This window comes from Girardinichthys multiradiatus, chromosome 21, assembly GCF_021462225.1.
Source record: "Girardinichthys multiradiatus isolate DD_20200921_A chromosome 21, DD_fGirMul_XY1, whole genome shotgun sequence".
NCBI lineage: Eukaryota > Metazoa > Chordata > Actinopteri > Cyprinodontiformes > Goodeidae > Girardinichthys > Girardinichthys multiradiatus.
In genome coordinates this window covers 27748551-27769914 of record NC_061813.1, presented here as the reverse complement: position 1 = coordinate 27769914, position 21364 = coordinate 27748551, and the positions used below count along the sequence as shown (strand labels likewise).

At 40.7% G+C, this 21364-nt stretch overlaps 1 protein-coding gene across 4 annotated transcripts in view; it reads right to left on the bottom strand.

Annotated features, from left to right (window-relative positions):
* Positions 1-994: 994 nt before the first annotated feature.
* rbm33a (RNA binding motif protein 33a) overlaps positions 995-21364 on the bottom strand; it is a 42557-nt gene continuing 22187 nt past the window's right edge. For 2 of the 4 annotated variants that reach the window (XM_047349391.1, XM_047349389.1), the window contains exons 11-19: positions 18693-18822; positions 17957-18330; positions 15259-15525; positions 14763-15047; positions 13384-14118; positions 9630-9806; positions 8357-8542; positions 6371-6459; positions 995-6221 (exon numbers count right to left, since the gene is read on the bottom strand). In XM_047349391.1, the coding sequence (XP_047205347.1) occupies positions 6173-6221; positions 6371-6459; positions 8357-8542; positions 9630-9806; positions 13384-14118; positions 14763-15047; positions 15259-15525; positions 17957-18330; positions 18693-18822 (2292 nt within the window). In that variant the 3' untranslated portion in view covers positions 995-6172. The remainder of the gene's footprint in view (positions 6222-6370; positions 6460-8356; positions 8543-9629; positions 9807-13383; positions 14119-14762; positions 15048-15258; positions 15526-17956; positions 18331-18692; positions 18823-21364) is intronic. The other 2 variants (XM_047349390.1, XM_047349392.1) reach the window with 2 other exon arrangements.

The window sequence follows — 21364 nt, the reverse complement described above, 5'->3', positions numbered from 1 at the left end:
AGCCCGACGTTCTCAGTGACTTCAGATTAAGCCAACATGGACAGGTCGCCAGTCCATCGCAGGGCAACAAGTGGACACACTGTACAAAGATGCACACAAGCACTTACAATTTAGAGACCATGCTTTTGGGATGTGGGAGGAAGCTGTGACTGCAATGACTCTTAAAACAGATCCCATAAACACTCCGTTGACCTTTTCAGCTCCCCTCACTGTCCTCTGCAGGAACACACTGATACGGGTAGTATTTAGAGTAGTTATCTGGCTGAGGTCCTTTGGGGTAGGCATGTTTTAACGTAAAGATTCAAAACAACATTGTACATCAAAATATATTTATTTTTGTTTAAACCAGCTTGCCAACTCAAGCTTTTAAAATGTGACTTTAATAAGATTGCTGTCATTTCTTGTCTATCCACACCTTTGATGTTGTCTTGTGTTATTCAAGCCAGAATTAGTTCCAACAATCAAACAAGACTTTTTAAGAAAACATGAAAAAAATGAATGCAGTCTGTGGCGTAACAGGAAAAACAATCATCTTACAATCAGACAGTTAATGGTTCAATTCCCACTTCATCTGCCACATGTGAAGAAGGTGGAGTGCCATGTTTCTCCATGCAACTGGAAAAAATACACCAGTACTCAACAGTGTACTATTGAGTTAATTGTGCAAACTGTCCTGACAAAAAGGCAAATAGATGGGATGAAACTGTCCAGGGAAGTTCTTGTCTTTACTTTAAGCTGAAGCTGAACATTTAAACAAAAGTCAAAAATGTAAAAAAACAAAATCGCTTCACCTTTTTACATTTATTCCTTGTAAAATGTCAAATTAATAAAGTTAAGCAAACACAATCAAAGATATGAAAATAATAGGCTCTTAAACATAATTTTTTATAGTTTTATTAGCAAATCAACAGGTATAAAAAACAAGGGCATTTACTTTTTTAACCTTTCAAAGCAAAACGCATCTCCTTCCAGTGAGTCAATAATAACACGTCTGTTACTGGCATCATGTAGTTTATTTTCCGCTTTTGCTTTCCAATGTAACAATTCACATCTTCATAGGAACATTTAAGGAGTTCAAACGAACATCACTGTAGAATATTTTCCACATTTACAGCATCAGAACAAATGAAGCAATAACTTCAGACATAATCATGGTCCTTTCACGTTTGAAACATCAGAGTTTAGAGTGTAAACATATTACATGATGCTTTGTCAACATTTTCCATCAAATTTCCAACATGTTGGATTTCTTTAGTCACTGTTTGGTGCAACATACAGTTCGACATCAGGAGTTCATAGAAGCTTCCTTTAAAGAGTTTGACCAACAGTGATTGTCAAGAAGCTTGGAGGACCCTTTGGTGCAGAGAAAGCCACAAAGCGGCTCGCTTTAGAGTTACGTTTCTGCTCTGCGAGCCCAGAAGTCGTCACAAAAGTGGAAACCTCCATCCACTGGGCTAACAAACAATGGTAATCCAGGCAGGCCACCCTGCTGCAATTGACTCAACAACAGAGTTGTCAAAGGAAAAATGAGAAATGGTCAAGTGTACGGTAAGTAAGAAGAGCAGCAAAGGACAGAAGAGGTGGTAATGGAAGATCAGCTGCAGCTGTTCAGGGGGGAAAAGGTCAACATTAAACCTTCATTCTGAGACCAGACTGCAAAGCTGAAAGAAAACTTCAAGTGTTAAGCATTTGTAATAAAAGAAATGTGACATAGCAGCGTCTTGGCTCCACCGAACTGCTCCTATCAGGATCATTCTGTTGAAGACAAAATGTATGGGTTTATTCCAGTGTTACACAACACCATAACATGCAAAAATCATTAGTCATTGTGACTACAACAACAGCACTAGAAGAGGACCATACCTAAAGTAAGGCACACCACAAGCCATCCGACCACATGAAAAATTAAACAAATCTGAATGGGAGCAAAGAAAAAAGAGGAGATAATACTACATTTACAGGGATCCACAAAGTCTCAAAAACAACGTGGATCAGTAGGACCTTTAGGTTTTATGAGCCTCAGCCTTTTATGTTTTTGTCCAATTTCCCTCAGAGAACAATAACCCAACAGCAACAATCCGATCTTACTCTACTTTTAGGTTTTTGGGCATCACACAGAAACATTCAGTCCACAAATAACTATAAAACACAATTATGTTGACTGAATAAAAACGAACTGAGGGAAATGAGCTTTTGACCAGAATTGACCAACTGGTCTAGCTGAGAGACGAAGACGAAGCTGAGAGATGAAGACTAAGCAAGCTATTTTCAGTATCAGTGAGACGTTTAAAGCTGAAGTCGAGAGGAAGCCCAGAAATGAAAGAAGATTTTTTGCCACAGCATGTTGAGACATGTCTGAGCTTCATTCAGGCTGCAGAAGAGCGAGAAAGAGAAGAACTTTCTGCCGATAACAGGAAGGCTTAACAGAGTACAGTAAAGATGCTCAGTTTCACTCTTATGAGCTTTCAACTTCTGGACGTCAAGGAATGTGCTGGATTTGGAGATGTTGGCACCGTTTTGAAAATCAAGAGTCGAGGTAGGGAACTGCATTCTCCCGGGAATACACACAAATACTGCTGTTTTTGTGATGCTAACCACAGTAGTGTCCAATGTAACATGTTTCCTGTTTAAAACAATAAAGTCATGTTTTACGGCATTATGATGATGCCAGTGTTTCGGAAATAGAGAAAAGTATCATGAATGATTTTCTTTCTCTTCAAAATCAGAAGTCTAAAAACAGTATTGGCAGGTAAGAGCTGTACAAAAACAGAGGATCAGAAACTTCTGATCAGTGCACCTCTGAACTAGCAAGGATAAAGAAATACTACTACATGCTAACCCATTGGTATGGTCACTCAGGCTTAAACCACGATAACACTTGTGCAGCTGCATTTTTAGGGCTTGGTACTGATCTGGAACAAATATGAAAGGGACATTAGTAGCAATATTACAGCAGTTCTTCAGAACATCTGAATGCTGAAGCCTGATAAAAAAAAAAACAAACAACACATTAGTGGTTCTGAGCATCCAGCTATGTCACAACTTTGACCAAAGCTGCCATAAACCTGATATCAATTATTAACTTCTTAATGAAAGAGAGAAATAAATGAACAAAAAAAAAATGCATGAAGTCTACTTTAACTACATGATGTGATCTGATATAAAAGTTGCTGTTAGTTAAAAGGCTCACTGCAATATTTTGTTTATATGCAGAATTGCTGCGTCAAATTCAAATATTCACAGTTTGTATGGAAGTAATTCTTCACTGTAAAGTACAAAAGATTCAATATGAATCTGTGTCTGTCATTATAAAGACATAATGTCTTATAATATTGTCACTATGAGCAGCAGCATTGCTGATACTTGTTCCAAATCCACAGGATTTACGAAAACCTTAAGTAAAATCCACAACATAAAAATAAACACAGGAAATCTGACACAGAGGTAAAGAAAAATCTCTAAAATACCTCAACTTAAATCAAAGGGAACAAAACATGTTGAAGTCAGTTCAGACACAAAATTGAACTTAAACCTGAAACCTCTTGTGTACAAGAAGGAATTTTAGGAACATCTGGCTTCATCCGCTTAGTTACTATTAAAAATCAACTTCATGAATGTGAAACCTTGTCTTTTAAAATTGTTTCTTTCAATTAAACCCCAATTAGAAAGGAAACACACACACACACACACACACACACACACACACACACACACACATGCAGAACGGTCAGATGTAAACAAGAACTTGTGAACAACAAGATCGTAACTTAAGAAACAAAATAAGGATCTTAATTTGGGATGTCATCCAGATAAGCAGCCGAGAGAAAGTTTTATCCGACTATCCAAGATATTCCTTCAAATTTAATACTCCAGTTTTTCTTCCAGTCGTACACCAATTATATCCAAGTGAAATCATGTAGCATTAAAGGCTTTGTCTAATGAGGCTGCACATCAGGATGTCACCGTCGTAAAAATTTGAAGCCTAAAATGGCTGAGAAGTCTGACAAAGTCAGTGCAAAAACTGAGCAAGGAGGTAGGATTTTTCAATTATTTTCTTTTTTTTTAAATCTAGCTCTTAAATATTTAAACCTAAAAAAAAAATATGTTTTAAAAATAGTTTAATACTCAAGTAGTAAATGCTTCCATAAATATGAATGCTGAATACCCACAAACTTACAGCTTCTGTGAAGTACAAAACAATTTAAACGTGGCACACATAGAAAGAGACGTGATTATAAAGGCACCAGACACATGGACACCACACATAAGCAAGCACACGTGTTCGAGCTAAAGTTTAACCGGCTTCACATACCAGCATGTTTACGGTATATTGGCCATGTTTTTATTAGCAGTTTTCTTGTCTTCCTTTAAACGCTTCTTTTACTCATAAACAGAAATGTGGTCCAGTTTGTTTCTCATTCTGACTCTAGAATAGAAACACACCACTTGTATGAAGGACTGCTCTCTGGACAAATCAACTTAGCCTTTACATATAAAAAAAACTAACTTACAGCATGACTAACACAAGGAAAAAAAAAAATAATTATGGATAAATAGTGAGTGACATGTCTGGCCTACTTATATACATGACCACTACAAACATAATGGTTGCCCCCTCAACATTTACTATTAATAGTTTTTAAGTTTAGTTGCCAAGTTTAGTAATAAACAATGTTGCAACCATTTATGTGGAATAAATTGCAGTGGAGAAGAAAAAAAAAGGGAATGACATGAGACTAAATGAAAGTAAATTTTCCATGAGTCAAGTCAAACATTACAGAAAACATGTGGAGATATTTAGGCATCAATGATTTAAGCTACACCTTCAAGAAAAGACGGAAAACCTTGGAAAAATATAAAGTGGTAAATTAAGAAGTGGAGAAATAACTGAACTTCTATTTCAGATTGTTCAGACGACGTTTGTGGAATATATTAGGAGGGGGCTTTTATTTATAGATCAATTTCTTTTACTTCCCTTATAACTAAACTTATAAGGGAGTGACAATGATTTGAAATCCGAGTCGACCGTTCTGCTCCGTCATAAGGCACCAACCTATCAGACGGCTTCAACACCCTAAACTCTCCAGCTTTAACACAAAGAATAAGGAATCTACCTGAGCAGTTAATCTCCAAATATAATTAAAACTATTCTTTCCAATCTTCCAAATATGGTTCCTGCCAGCTATAAGAAATCAAGCTGCTTTAATAATAATAATGATAAAGATAATAAAAAACTATTTTTGGCACAGCCCTGAACCCTTAATTTTGACAAGTACATAATCTGACAAACAACCAAACCGCATGTCAAAAAAAGATTTACCCACTAATGCGTTCAAGTCAACAGCTAAAAGATTGTATTATAATCACAACGAAAAGCAACAGAAAATGACCCAACAAATGATTTAAACTTTAAATCCACAGAACTCTGAGGAGAACCAGAACGCCTACACAGTATCCACAAAGTGTTTCGGTGTCCGGAAATCTGAATCGATCTCTGTCAGTCCGGCTTCTGCTGCTGCAGCAGCAATAAACATCTACCCAGCACATCCAGGCCCACTCTGTGACTACATGCAACATCCCCCCTAGATGGCGCTATTGAGCCCCCCAAAAAACTCCCAAAACGCTGAAACCAGCAAAGCTTCAAAAAAGATAAAATACTGCCATCTACAGAGAGGGAGTAAAAATGACACCACAAACTCTGCCATAACGTCTCCACGCATTAAACCATAGCATAAGACGACATCATAACTTTACTATGAAGTGTTTAAAGTTGAATAATAATGAGTGTTAAGTGTCATTTTGCATTTATTATAGATAACTAAATGAGGAGGGCAGCAACCATTATCCCATGATAGATTTTCACCAGTGTCCTCTTGAGATGGAGGGGAAAAAGAAAGTTCACAAACATCAAAGGAGGATTCACTATTTAGTGTCTCTTCAAAGCTATTTTACAACTACAGCCACTTGGCAAGCAAAGTCAACCACATGCATGCACACAGCTACTGTCTTTGTGTTCACTTGTCCAAGATGGAGGGAGACGAAAGATGAAATCTGCGACGGGACGACGAGGGACTTGAAGAAACAATCCTGCACCCATGTGGAGCAGAGCTATGCACGAGAGACTCCCACAACACCAGGAGAAAGAGAGCCATCAGTGGATCTGCTGTGCTCCTCATCCATCAATCAGCGAGACATCAATGTGGGACAAATCAATCATGTGCCTGTGTAGCAGTGGTGATAATATTGTTTGAACCACGGACTGGTGAGATACACAAGGCACTGTACGACAGTTTAAATGTGAAACCATCAGACTATCGTTATTTGTAATCATTCGATTATGTGAACAAAGCTGAAAGGAAGTATTGATTACCTATGGAAGCTCATTTGGAAACTTGCTGCATGCTGGGGGTTGGAAAATTTGGCTATTGCTTTTCTCTGCTGGGGAATCATTTTAAACATCTGCAGGAGACAGAAGAGGAAAGGACAAACAGAACAGAGTGAGAAGGAGACAAGAGAACGTGGGGGTGGGTGGGAACTAAGATAATTAATTCACAAACTTCCAAATAATCCCAACAGAGGACGCTATAACATCACGTTTAAGAGCATTTATTTTTACACTGGTTGGTGAGGAATTTCACATTTTATGAACTTTTTAATATTGTTACACATTACAACCACAAACGTCAATATTTCTGTTGGGATATTATGTGACCGACCACCATAAAATAGAGCAAAACGATGAAGTTAAAGAAAAATGATCCATTTTACGCCCCTGAAGCACTGAAATTTTCGCCCATTCTCAGTCAGATTAAACAGGGTTTTTCACTTCAATATATCAGTTTCAAAGTTTGCAACTGATTCTCTGTTGGAGAGAATGGTCTAGACTTTGACTGGGCCACGTGTGAGCAATATTTCAAAAACAGATCAACATTTATTTTTACAGTACACACTTTCAGTTCACTTTAAAGATCACAATTTCTCGGTGTAAACAAAATGTGTTTTAGACATAGGCCAAATAACATTTCTGAAAGGATCCGTTTGCATTATTCTGCCAACTTATGTAAAGAACAGCTGAAATTTAATAAGTTCATACGTAAACCTAAATTAAGGCCCCAAACTGTTGTGTCCAACTCAGAAAAGGTATTAAAACGTTTCTGAGTTGAATAAAGAATGGTAATGTTGCTCAGGTAGAGTGCTCTCTTAACATTTTGTATAATTACAGTGTGAAGATTTATCATGTCTACAGGCATTGTTGTTATCATTTGTGTATTACATCTGTCAGGGACTAATCACAGTCTGCTGCCAGAGCAAACAATGTGCCCAGCATTCACACCATTATGTCGTTAGACAAGTGTAGAACACATTGTTATATACTCTTAAAGGAGCAAAAGGAAACGGTTTTTGCATTGCAACGCATAGAACGTGCCCTAAAGATCTCTGCTTTGGGAGATCTAATCCTACAAGATCTAATATTAATTAACTGCCTAGTTTGGGCCAACCTAACACATAGATATCAGGGCTGCACCGATTGCAGTTTTCTGGCCGATCATCGATCTTTAAAAAGCCAGACGGGCCGAATCAGATTTTGGCCAATACCGATTTGTTTTATAACTGAGACTGTCAGGTGTTCAAACGTCCCAATGTTCCAATCATATTTGATTGAAAAACACTGAACAATACCCGTGAAACAATACAAACTGTATGTGACCTGGTGGGCGGGTCTGTCAGTCAGCCATCTCTCACATCAGAGCAAAAAGGGACAGTGGCTGATTTTTAGTCCTTTGCAGAGGCGGATAAGATCGGTGGATACGACCAGTTTCACATGTAAGTATCGGCTAATCGCCGTTCATCCAAAATGAAGGAAATCGGGGGTGATTGACTGGCGCAACCCTAATAATCAAAACAGTTTCTGTCCTGTATTTAGCTCCACCCATCTTTCAATCAATCAGCTCTGACCAACTTCCCTTTCTTTACTAAAGAAAAGCATCCCCACAGTATGATGGTGCCACCGCCCTGTTTCACCATGGGGATGATGTTCAAATCTCTGATTTCCGTCATTTATTTAAATGTATTGTACAACAAAAGGTTTGTCAACTTCCACACGATTACTGTGTTTCCCTCCATGGTTTTATCTTCAACAATAGCTTTTGTCTAGCCACTCTTCCATCAAGGCCAGATTTGTAAAGTGCACAACTGGTTAAAATGTTTTTATAACAATAAAATGTCCTGTTCTATCAACTAAAACCCCAATAAAATATATTAAAGTTTGCGGTTGAAACAGGATGAAAATCGGAAAGATTTGTACAAATATGTAAATCATAAATATTACTGAAGGTGTCGTGCGTTTGGCTTCTACCTCTATAGGGCCGATGGACATGAGAAGGTTCTTCAGCTGAAATTCAGTTGTAGATGTGGAGAGGCCCTCGATGCACACAGTACAGTGAGGTTTATCTGGTCCTCTCTGGCTCATCCTGGTGGGCAGTGGATGACCCCGTCCCATCTGACCAGCCCCTCGACCTCGACCCTGGCCTGATAAGACAACCTAAACCAAGCAGTGAGTATGAAATTAACACAAGGCCTGAAAATACCAAACCCTGCTCAGATATCTTGATGAAAGAGATTCTATACGCAAAGGTACTTTTAGAAACATCACGCATTTTCCTCTTGTGCCTTTCAGACTTTAAACGTGATTGACTCATCACATTTCTACACAGAACATAAACGTCAGAAGATGATGCCAGGCTGCATGACATATCTTCATATGATCTTGTTTGAGAGAGGTATGTTTCCCCTGGTGCAGAAAAAGAAGGGGGAGGGAGACGCCCCACAAAGAGAGGAAGTGGAGGGAATATGGTTATGAGAGTGTGTGTGTGTGTGTGTGGGGAGCATAAAGGGAGCGCAGCCATGCAAGCGTACTGGTGGCTGCCTTACACTGTCAGCATCTGCGAGTATGGAACCAGTGACAAGAGCCTGCTGGTGACATCTGCCCAGAGAGGCCAGGGGAAATCGTGGAGCCCTGCTTGTTCTGCTACTTTCAGCCTGTCGATACTCCCAAACCTGGCACACTGTCCTGTCCTACTGCATAACTGGTACATCTACTGAGCACCAGCATAATGCATTTTTACAGGAGACATTTTGGCGTGGAGTTGCGGTGAAACAGTTCTACACGGGTAATAAATACATTTCAGGTGAAAGGATTATTAGGGTTGCACGGTGGCGCGGTTGGTAGCACTGTTGCCTTGCAGCAAGAAGGTCCTGGGTTTGATTCCCGGCCTGGGGTCTTTCTGCATGGAGTTTGCATGTTCTCCCCGTGCATGCGTGGGTTCTCACCGGGTACTCCGGCTTCCTCCCACAGTCCAAAGACATGAATGTTAGGTTAATTGGTCACTCTAAATTTCCCATAGGTGTATGAATGAGTGTGTGCATGGTTGTTTGTGTGTTGCCCTGCGATGGACTGGCGACCTGTCCAGGGTGTACCCTGCTTCTCGCCCATAGACTGCTGGAGATAGGCACCAGCTCCCCCGCGACCCACTATGGAATAAGCGGCAGAAAATGACTGACTGACTGACTGACCGGATTATTAGTGTCCTGAAATAAAGACACAAAGAGAGATATCTTTCATTTCATACCCTGCTTTGCGGTGCGTCTCCCAAGCCCCCGCGGCTAGCCTGCGGTGTTCCACCTGGTCCCGTTTGCTGCTGTCCCATCATGGTCACCTTCCTCTGGATGCTTTGGTTGAGTGGAGCTGCTTGCCAGGCGCCTTGCTGCTGCACAGGGCCACCGGATGCCTCGAGCTCCTTCCCACTCTGGATTGAAAGAATGGAGAAAAACACTGACTTCATATCCAAATTCTGCTCCTCTTTGTTTGTGTGTAGCAACATGAAGTATTTGGGCAACATGGATGGGTTCAGTGTTGTGAGCAGTGCATATAGGCCTAAAAAGCTTAATTGCAGTCTCATCTGACCAGAGCAGCTTTTTTCCATGACGTCCCTGACATCATAACATGCATTCAAAACAATATTTATATCTTTCCAACTCACAATTATTTGTGTTGGTCAATCACATAAAATTCCAATAAAATACATTGAACTACGAGGGTTGTACCGCAACAAGATGTGGAAAAGCTCAGGGGGTATTAACAGGCTTGCAAAGCACTGTCTATGATTGACCGAGGGTTGCAAAAGGATCTCCACAAAGGAAACTAAATATCTGCAATCACTGGAACTGGATTTCTATCAGCCACTCTGCCGAGAATAAAGATCAAACCAACAAGGTGATGGTCTCATTATCAAATAAAGTCACAGCTCTGCTCTGTTGACATGCAGTGAGGAATTGAAGGTCGTCCCCTCTCCGACTCTGCAGAAAGATGTGACAGATCAATACATGGGAAGAAAAGAGGCGCTATCTCTGACCTGTCCCCAGCGGAGAGTAAATGGATTAATCCCTTCTATAGAAATCACAGCTCCTGATTGCGCCCATCAAATGCTAAGCTGCATTACACCGAAGCGACAGCAGCTCGATGTGTACTCCATCCCCACCCCCCGTCACACACACCCACATTTTCCTGAGCTTTTGTGTTTTGCACCGCTTTTGTATTACACCTGATGAAAATATAATTTGCCTCTTATCTCTGTGCCTAAGCTATACAAACCCAAATCCTCAAAAGTGGCAACTTTCTTACACAGGTATTATGTTCCCCCCCCCCCCATACCTTCAACCAAGAAAGATTAATTACAAGGGTCTTGGATTGGCATCTTTTGTTGCCTCACACCTGAGAGAAGGGTTGATATAAAAAGCAACTGAGGGATGACAGAGAGGAAGAGGGAAGGGGAATAAGAAGAGATAACATTGTCAAAGCTCTTGCTGATGACAGCACAACAATGTGGGAGAGAATCTTCTTCACACTGCAACTTATGAGGCTTTTCGTTTTCAGCCATTTTGCCTCTTCTTCATCCCCTCCTTCACTTTTTTCCCCCTACAAGGTGCAGCAGATCAGATAGCTCTGCACTGGGTTCCATCAACACAGTGACACCCTGCGAACCTGATCTGCGGCCAGTCGGCAATTCAAGCGCAGCTGCTTCATCCTGAGATGAGGCCTGAAAGCGGCTTATTTCAAACAGTATCACATCCCACCAACGTGCCTCTTCAATGATGAGTATTAATGCTTGACACGCATCTCTTTGTCATCTTTCAACAAGAAAGATTAGTGTGTAATTAGGAACAAAGCAGTAACTTATTAACTACCTCGCTCCTCTTCAACGTTTTCAGAGTTTGTCATATTACAACCACACATTTCAATGTATTTTTGTTGGGATTTTATATAAATGACCAACAGAAATGCGTGACTGTGAAGCTAATGGTTAAATAGAATCCACCTATAATTTACCTCGGTATTAATCAAGCTGCTCTCTGAAGGCATCAGAGGTTTGATAGAGAACATTAAGGAACAAACAGCTTCATGAAGACCAGGTAACACAACAAATCTAAAGCATGTTAGATTGTAAAACAATACCTCAAACGTTCTCACAGAGCACTGTTCAATTCATTATCCTAATATGGAAAGAATATGGCCAAAATGCCCATGTACAACATGCCAATTGTTGAAAGAAAGCCACAAAACATTCTGTTTACAGTTTGACACTCAAGCCCCTTTTCCACAGAAAGAACTCCTGTTCTTGAACCGGTTCGGATCGGGTGCCTTCAGACTTTGGTGTTCCGTTGAGAACCGACGCACGTTCTCACCAGTTTTGGGAACTAAGCATGCGTCACCAACGCTGGGTGTTACACAATGCGGAAGGAAAGCGCAGTGAGAGCTGGGGGAGTGGTGGCCTAGTGGTTAGAGAGGAGGGTATTTGCGTCCCAGAGAGGCCACAAGTATCCTGGTTCAAATCCCGCAGCCTGCTACTCTGGGTCGCTGAGCAAGACCCTGAATGCTCCCTTGCCGCCGCACAATGGCAGCCCACGGCTCTCTAAGGGATGGGTTAAATGCACAGGACAATTTCTTCAATGTGAGATCAATAAAGTCTAAATTATCATTATAATCATTATTATTAGTAGCACGGTCTTTGTCTTCACCACCATACTTGTTGCTTCTCTGGTCTCCAGCTTTGACGTGTCCATGGGTTACGTCACAGTTAGTAGAGAAAAATTTAGTATTCTGCAGAGCCTGAGTTGAACCATATTTCGCACTATGGAACCCCTTTTTTCGGTGGAAATGCCGTGGAAGAAGATTCTCTGGTCAAATTACGCCAAAAGTGAACTTTTTGGCCAACAACCAAAATGCTACAAGAAGCAGAAAACTGTCTTAGCACCTCCTCAACTCATCATCTTTATGGTAAAACATGGTGGCGGCAGCATCATGCTGTGGAGATGCTTTTCTTCAGCGGGGGCAGGGAAGCTGGTAAAAGCTGGTAGAAAGCAGGATGGAGTTTAATAAACGGCAATCCCAGAACAGAACTTGTTCTAGGCTGCAACAGACTTAAGACTCAGACAGACATTCACCTACAACAGGATAGCTTAGTTATGGAAGAATGGTCCAGTCAAAGACATGACCTAAAACCAACAAAGAAACAGTGAGAAGACTTTAACATTGATCTTCACATGAATTATGACTGAGCTGTTTTTCAAGGAAGAATGGGCTACAATTTCAGTCTGCAGATGCCAGAGACATGCCTCAAAAGACTTGCAGCTATTGACTCAGGGGTGCTGAATACAAATGCACACAACATCTCTTCTGATTGCTACCTTTGTCACTTTTCTTCCACCCCACAAATATGCTCAGTTCTGTCTCTTTCTAACAAAAAAATATTCCAGTGAAAACTGAGAACCCCCAACACTTAAGTTTGGGGTTGTAAGATGGCGAAACTTTGAAAAGTTCAAGATGTTTGAACAGCTTTGAAATGTACTGTATCAGGAGAGTCTGAAATAACCACAAATGGACATCTTGTTATTCTCATTTGGCCCATTTGCCTTAAGGAGAACCCGCGTCTGTCCTGAAAAGAGGATATCAACCTTTAAAGGCAGTGCTGAGGAGCCCCCAACTCTACAGATAAATGTCAAACTGCTCTTTTTTTTATTAATGCCCCCAGACTTTCTGAGTTAGGAAAGGTAAAAAGTCTGTAAAGACATCGAGGGTTAAATACCAGTTCCTAAGACACAGAAGACATTGTTAACTGATCAATTTTACCAAAATGACACAGACATCACTGTGTCATTCTCATAGGTTAGATATCAACTAGATTACAAAACAGACAGTGAGAGGGAATCAATGGCATTTCCTTCCCAGTTAGGTAGCTTCCCTTGTGGGTAAAATCTACAGGAGAGGATCAAATAAATGTCAGGCACAAAAGAAGGTGTCAAATAACAATAAAATCCTGTGCTCACCGGTCCTGAAAGTTTGACAACTCTGACTTTCTGTGGCACCTGCTGGGCTTCCACAGCTGCATTTTGGACTCGCTGCATCACAGTTCTTTTAGCCCCAGGTTTAACTCCTTGACTCTGAGCTGGGCCTTGCCTCACTGAAGGAGGGGGGTTCTTTTGGGGAATTTGAGCGCCGGGTCTGTTTACACTCTGCAAAGAGCTGTTTCTTCTCTGTGGCTGAAGTGGCTGCTGCTGATTGTGTTGGGGCTGCTTCCATTGCTGTTCAGGACCTAAGCTGGGGATCTGCTTCTCCAGTGGGCTCCCTTTTACCATCTGAAGGCGCAACTTGACGTTGGGACGTGGTGCGGGGTTCTGAGCAGGACTTCTAGGGGGCATGGTGCTGTCCTGATTGGGATTGGTTAATGTGTGATTTACTGACTGTTGTGGTCTCTGAGGCACCTGCCTCTGCTGGTGTGCCTGTAGTTGCTGCAGGTTTTGTTCTGGCTGCTGTGGTACTGCCTGTTGTGGTACAGGGTGTGGATTTTGCTGATTTGGTAGTGAAGGCTGAGTCTGTGTAGGAGTACAGTCCTGGTTTTGTGTGGTTGTCTGAGCGTTAAGTCTCTCCAGCAGCTCCTTCTTTCTGACACCAGCCTGCATCTGCCGCCGCAACTCCTTCCTCTTTAGAATCTCCTCTCTCAGACGCTTCTGCTCCTCAATCTTCAGACGGTACTGCCGCGTCTCCTCATCTTCATCAGGGTCCTGCGCCACAAGAAGCAGGTTGCAAAACATAATTTAACTGTAAATTCGGGCATCAAATTTCAAGAACAAAAAAATTGTAGTCATAATAACTTTGGCCCGGATTATTTGCCATGATTACTTGTTACCGTGGTTTAGAAACAACCTGCGTTTATCACACTAACAGAACAAATGATGTCACCTTTGTACAACTGTGCATTGAACACCAATGCACAGAGTCAAAACGTTTATTTGGAAAAACCTAGATTCACTACATCTAGAAAAGTCCAACACATTTTGCGTTTACAGTGAATTCCTCTGCTCTTTCTGCATTACAGAAGTTGTATTAAAAGTGGAATACTGCAAAGTCATTTCAATATTAATTTCTGTGGTAGATTAGTGTTTTTGTTATTGTTGACAATAAAAATATAAATTCCAAGTATTCCAAGTTTAAGGAATATTCCCTGAACTGATCCATGAATTTAAACAAATTAAAAATCCAAGGGAATAAACAACTCTAAGTCAACAAGGCTGACAGAATCTTTTTTACTGTGTTTTCTAATATACAGCCAATGGGTGGAAAATCCAATTTTCTCAATTATATGAGCAGTGATTTTCATTGTTCTTTTTGTGTTCAATGCAACTGGGTCCGATCCTGAATCACTGACCGGTGGTGTTGAGCTGGATGGTGCATTTGGAGCTTCCTGCTGTTGAGTCACCGCCCTGCCTGCTTCCCCAGCCTGTGGTTCAGGCTTCGCAGCTTGGCCTCTTCCTCTGCCACCACCATACGCCGGCTGAGTGTTCTGACCCGGACGCGTCCCCGGCGTTGTCCTGGCAACAGGATTGATGCTGGCAGCGGGGGAGGAACTGTTAATGTTTGCGTTACCAGGTGCTACAGGGAGCTCCCGTAGGTTGCTGTTGCGGTGCTGCATTTGTTTGGAGATGGGTGTGTTCTGAAGACATGGTAAGACACAAAGAGATAGCGTTCCTTTTTTTGTTCTTTTTTTAAATCATCTATTTGCATAATTTTGGTCTCAAATCAAATCGGGTGTTTCTAATTGAAAAATAATAACAACAAAATAATAAGGACTAATTGTGTGACACCATAGCAAAGCAAAAATCTGTGATTTGACAAAATAATGAGCTTGTATGCTAATCTCTTACCATTCTCTGCCTGCTTGACATGTTCCTCTGTTGGGGGTTCAGAGAACGGGGATTCATATGCCTGGGGCCACCATGCCCCTGCTGCTGATGGAAAGGATTTTGACCATGATGTGTCATGGGGCGAGGCTCATTGAGATTTATCTGTTGGTGCTGCTGATGGGGCATCTCTTGCCTATGGTGGTGGTGGGGCTGCTGCTGGTGCATGGGATGGGGTGATAAGGGGTCGTGATGTGACAGCTGGGAGACAGGGGGGCCGTGCATCAGACCCTGCAATGGCAGCAGAATGCACATACCCATTTAAGCAAATATATATGGAACATCTAGAAATCTGTTTCTATAAAGGGTTTATTTGGTAATAGAGTGGGCAACTTCTGCAGAATTACTTCTTGTATTTTCAAATAAATCTTTCTAGACAGCCTGGAACAGTGGCTTGGTATTAATGGCACAGCTCTTCACTGGTCCAACTCATGTTTCCTCTTTCCCATGGGGTACAACACGGGTCTATTATGGGGCCTTTACGAGGGAACTGGATCAGAAAGCACAATGTTTCTTTTTCTTTACATGACACCCAGTTATACCTCACTATAAAGTCTACAGATTCCCTTCAACCTCACCCTCTCTGTCCTAATGACAACCGTATGGATGCAAAATATCCCCCGCAAACTAAATGCCGGCAAAACTAAGGTTTGTTTTTATTGGATTACATCAGCGCAATACCAATTTAGTCAATATATGACATTCCCCATGAAAAGTACTTATCAGTTGTTCCAGATTCGGATCTCTATTCAGACAAATGGATCAGCCCAGATGTTAAAATAGCTACAGCCGACTAAGACTCATCACAAAACCTTTATTAGCATCTACGATTCAGAAATAGTCTTTCAAGCCTTCACTACTTCATGATTAGACAAGTGCAACTCTTTATGCCTAGGTCCACATCCAGCTTAATTATCCGACCTGCTGCTTGTCTGAAATGCAGCTGCAAGTCTGCCCTACCTGGTACCAAAGCACATAAACACATCACTCCAGTTGTAGTCTCTTTGTATTGCTTCGCCATCTAACGTCTTGGCTTCTGCAAGTTTTAGAAAGCTAAAATGTTAAACTTTTAAGACATACACAAGAATATTTAAAAAAATAACCTAATACCTTATATAACTTTGTCAACATAAAGTGGTCCGACATGTGACTGGAGTGCTTTAATGCCCTACTACGTTATACTGTACATTTCACAACAGTTCTTGATTTTAGCCAACTATTCCCATCACTGATTTCTCTGTGAATACATATTTTAATTGCTTAAACTTACTATTTTAGCCAGTAAGTCAGTATTAGAAGCAGAATTGTTCAACAAGTTTTGCAAAGAAGGTTTAAAGCCTCTATCCATCAAAACATGTCAGTAGCCTTTATATAATTTTTTATTAAAATAACACAACCATAGGCTACTAGTCTATATTTTGGCCCATCAGGTGAAATTATTAAGGAGGCTAACATTAATAGTAACAAATCAACATTTGTACCGTTTTATATTGCATTTTATCACCAAGTATCTGCGAGCTGATGGCAGCAACATGTAATCATGGTATAGAGGATGGTTTGAACCATGAACGTGACTCTGGTTCTGTAGAGCTGGAGGAGCTCTCCAAGCTTTGCTGCACATCTTTACTATGCTGTTTAGTCTCTTAATCAACACATAAAAGAAAAAGTTAAAAATGTCTCGAGAAAAAAGGAATAAAAGATTTGTCAGAAAAACAGCCTCCATATTAATATTTCTCAATTTCCAATGCAAATACATACACTGGTGAGCCTCAGCACAGACTGCATCTGTTTTAACCTTAAAGGTCAAGCAGCCTTCCATAATTGTACTGAGGTATTTGTAATGTTCTACAACCTCTACAGCCTGTCTGTGGATAATAACTGGAGGGCATGATGGAGGCGTCTTTGATAAATCAACAATTCTTTGGTTTTTGAGACATTACTCTTCAGACCTGAGCGCTTACACCAGCCAATAAAATCCTTCACCACAGAACCGTGATCAGAGTCCTTGTCATCAAGCAGAGACAGGAAACCATGATGTGTCTATGCATGCATGAGAGGAAAATGGGCTGATTCAAATCTCTAAATCCTGAGTTTATATTTCTGCCACAGCGTAACACTTGAATTTTTTGACCATTTGAGGCCTAGTATGAAAAATCTGGATAGATTCAAGACTTTGTGGCCCAAAATTAAGACAATTAAATTTAGAACTTTGTGGCGTTTCAAGACTTTGGCAGAAACCCAAATTTCAGGATATTACTGAACTTTTACAGAAACTTTTATTGCTGAACTATTTAATGTGGCATTCCCAGTCTGCTTATTATCCCAGTTACCTTTTTGTTTTGCATGGGTTGCTCACTGGTGTTTGACTTAGTTTAATTTTCATGTCGTTTATTTAATTTATTGTTGGATTTCAGTTATGATGCACAACCCTTTGACCAAAATTAAATAAAGAAATACAATTTACTTACTTTCATAGTTGTCATAAAATAAGGATTCTCTCACTAGGGGGAGCTCTAGTCTATTTCTCTTTACAAAAGATGCTGTTGCTGAGTGTGACTCTTTTTTAATAATTTCAGTTTCAGGGACATTAGATGTTCTCTGAATACTTGAAGCAGACGTAATCAAGATAACCAAATATGTACTGGACATTAAGATCACTTACTCGTAGCCGTACCTGCATCCCATACTGAACTGGTGGAGGGGGGAACATGTTGCCCTGCTGGCCGAACGGCTGCCGAGGGCTCATGAAAGGTCGGGGCTGATTTGGGGGGCCACCTTGTTGATTCAAGTTCGCCATCCCCTGGTGACCTTGGTGGGGAGGGAGGTTGGGTCTTTGGGGTTCTCTCTGAAACAGTCCTAACGGGCCCTGGCCCGGCTGGTTGAAGGCCGGTCCGTGTGGACCGAAGCCCATGTGGCCCTGGCCAGGCAGCTGCTGCTGGTGGTGGTGGTGGAGGTTGTTGCCGCTGTTCATCAAAGAGCCGGGCCCGGGGTGATCGAACAACTGCTGCCCTGGAAACCGTGATGATTCTCCACACTCTGTGTCCACACAGAAGAAGACAAAATAACAACGCAACTCAGTTTCCTTTTCTCTGAAGAAGAAATTTCTCCAAAAATCTCCAGACTGTAGCATGAAAAACAACATCCGACAGCTCAATTAGGGTGAAGGGGTAAACAAGAACATAGGAAATCGATCTTACATTAACAATGGGTATGGAAAATCATAAATATGTATTTTTATTGCCATTTCCAAGGTTCATTCCCATGTATATAGATACATGCATTTAACATGAGATCTGCTAACACCGCAGCACCGGAGGTATAGTGCTAGAGGTGATGAAGAGGGTTCAATATGCTCAGAAAGCTTTGCAACACTCATCAAGGCTAGACGTGAGACTCACCTCCCATAAAGAGGGGCTCTCTTTCCTGGGGGCCTTGAGGAGGTTGGTTCCTTAAGGGCTCCATGTGATGAGGCGGTCGCTGGGGTGGACCAAAATTACCCGGCATGTGCTGCTGGAAGTCTCCCAGGCCCTGAGAAAAAACACAAAACACAAAACTCATGAATCATTTGCCAATCTAGAAACTCAGTCATGGAAAAAACTAATCTAAGGGAATTGATGGAGAATTACACTGGGCAGGGAGTGTGAGTAATTGTGGTGCTGGGGTCATTAAACAGATGTAGAACCTTTACTTGTAAATATCAATATGCATGCCAATATCAGAGCAACCCTTCAGCATGAATTCTTGAGCAAATCTGCATTAATATTTCTTGGGGCTTTATTGATATAAATGAAGAGCCAGCCTCTAACAAGGAAAGGGTGTTTCAGGGGGGAATAGGTGGTTGAAATCTTTGTTTCAACCACTTCGTCTGGTCGACAGATTTCTACTTATTGCACACTCTACATCCAATCAATTTAACCAAGAAAACCAGATAACTATTTAATCCCTCCTTGGAATTTGAATCCCCCCTCATAACTGTCTCCTTTATTCTTTTAACATCCATCTTTGTTGAAAAATTAACCTCCTATTCAACACGTGGCACTTCCACAAATGGGCTGCTTGCCTTCTTCAAGCCTATTGTAAATTACTTAAGATGCTATCAAGGCCTAATCCATCTTTATTCCACCACCGCATGCAGGTATTTAGTGAGAAGAGGTGTTAAAAAGCAAGGCCAGAGTCCCCAAAACTTGCTTAACAAAAGTTAATCAAATGGGCTTTACAAAGACAGGGGGATCACAATGGGGGCACAATCATACCATTCTAAAAGGTCAGACAGACGGGTTTGCACAATGAGGACTCCGGTGTCCATATAATACCGCTCAAATACCACAGCTCATCCTCTCACTTCTAATCCTTGATAAAACAGTGTCTGGAAAGTTCAATATTTGAGTGAAGCCGGTATGGCTCCGAGCTAAGAAGCTATAATGTAGGCAAATATGTTAGACGAAGGCCAAATAAATAATGAACATTTCATTTTAACAAGATGTTTTAGGGAATTTATATTGATGTCTTAGACAGAGCAAGCAATAAAGTTAATGGATGTTTAAAGATTTGAATACTATGAAGAAAAACATAATAAATGATTAAAGACCATGTTGGTCATTTCACATCTTCCCTGATTCATACCCCCCCGTTTCCTACCTTTGCATTGCCATTTTGTGCCTTCAAACTTTAATTCTGTATCTGTGAGGCAAACATTTCACAGCAATGTACCTAAACTGCGAAATAGGGGGATAAACAGTTATTAAAGATGCTCAAACATCATGTGTAATTTAATTAAACTGAATTTTATCGTCAAAAAGCTTTTATTGGTTATTTTGGTTGCAATCCTTAAACTGTCGGGTCTACAAGCTGGAACAAAAGATCCCCTGTTGGGTACGAACTGATGCGTGATTTGTAGGAAACGTCCCGCCTTTGAAAGCACCAATTCATACGAGCAACAGTTGGGCATTAAAAAAGTAAAAAACAATCAAAACTGCAACATTACGAAAGTTGTAAATAGAGTATCGTCTGACTCCGGATCGACAAAGACTGGGGTTTACTGAGATTTACTGTAAATCTGTTATTTCTGGAAAATAATCCTGTCCATGTTTGACTAGTTCTTATATTGGGAGTTCTGTGCTCATGTCAAGCAAGGGTGGTGCCAACAAAAGCTTTGAAAATGCAATTTTCTTGTGCTTTTACAAACAGAAGGTTTCATAAATGTCAAACTACAGTTGATCCCTAAATGATTCCTAGTCCTGGCACATTCAAAATTAAAATGATTATCGTTCGATCCAAATGTTTCTTTCTAAAAAGGAAACAAGATCAAAAAATAAGTATCAATTAGGAAGAAAACGTATCTGTTTTCGTTTACATTTATTCAAAATTAACATGTTGACAATTATCTATATTCTTCTCAGTAATTAATGGAAAAGCAATCAAACCATTCTTATAATTGCTGGTGGGGCTTTTGCATGTTTCCGCTGTTTTCGCTAATTTATCTTTGGTGATGAGCTCCAAGACTTGGAAGCTGGAGGGCCTCCTTGTCATCGCCCTAATCATTAGCTCCACCCACAGATTCTCCATCTGATTCAAGTCGGGACTGTGGTTGGGCCAGAAATGTTAATAGCATCTTAATAACAAGTCAGAAGAAACATGTTGATAATAGTAGATTACTTTAAACCTAAATCTACCAGGCTTATAAATAATTTTGAGCTTAACTGTTTACAGGAATCTCTATTTACTTAAAAAAAAAAAAAAGTAAACCACCCTTCATTTCAATTGCAAAAAGTGTCTCCGAAGCAGATGCTAACGCTAGCTTGGTTAGTGGTTTTTACACCACGTATAATTTTAATGCGACTCCTGCTGTACAGCGCTTTGTGACTTTGTGTCTGTGAAAGGCGCTTTATGAATAAACTTTATCTACTTACTTACTAACAATTCTCATAGTGCTTACAAACTATATGTAGCTTTGTCACCATTAACTTTTTCTACTGAGTACCCGAAATGTTGCCACAGCAACATTTTACAACAGGTGGAGGCTTCTTCAATGCTTCTGTAAGGTCTGCTTAATTAGCAGACTATATTAAGC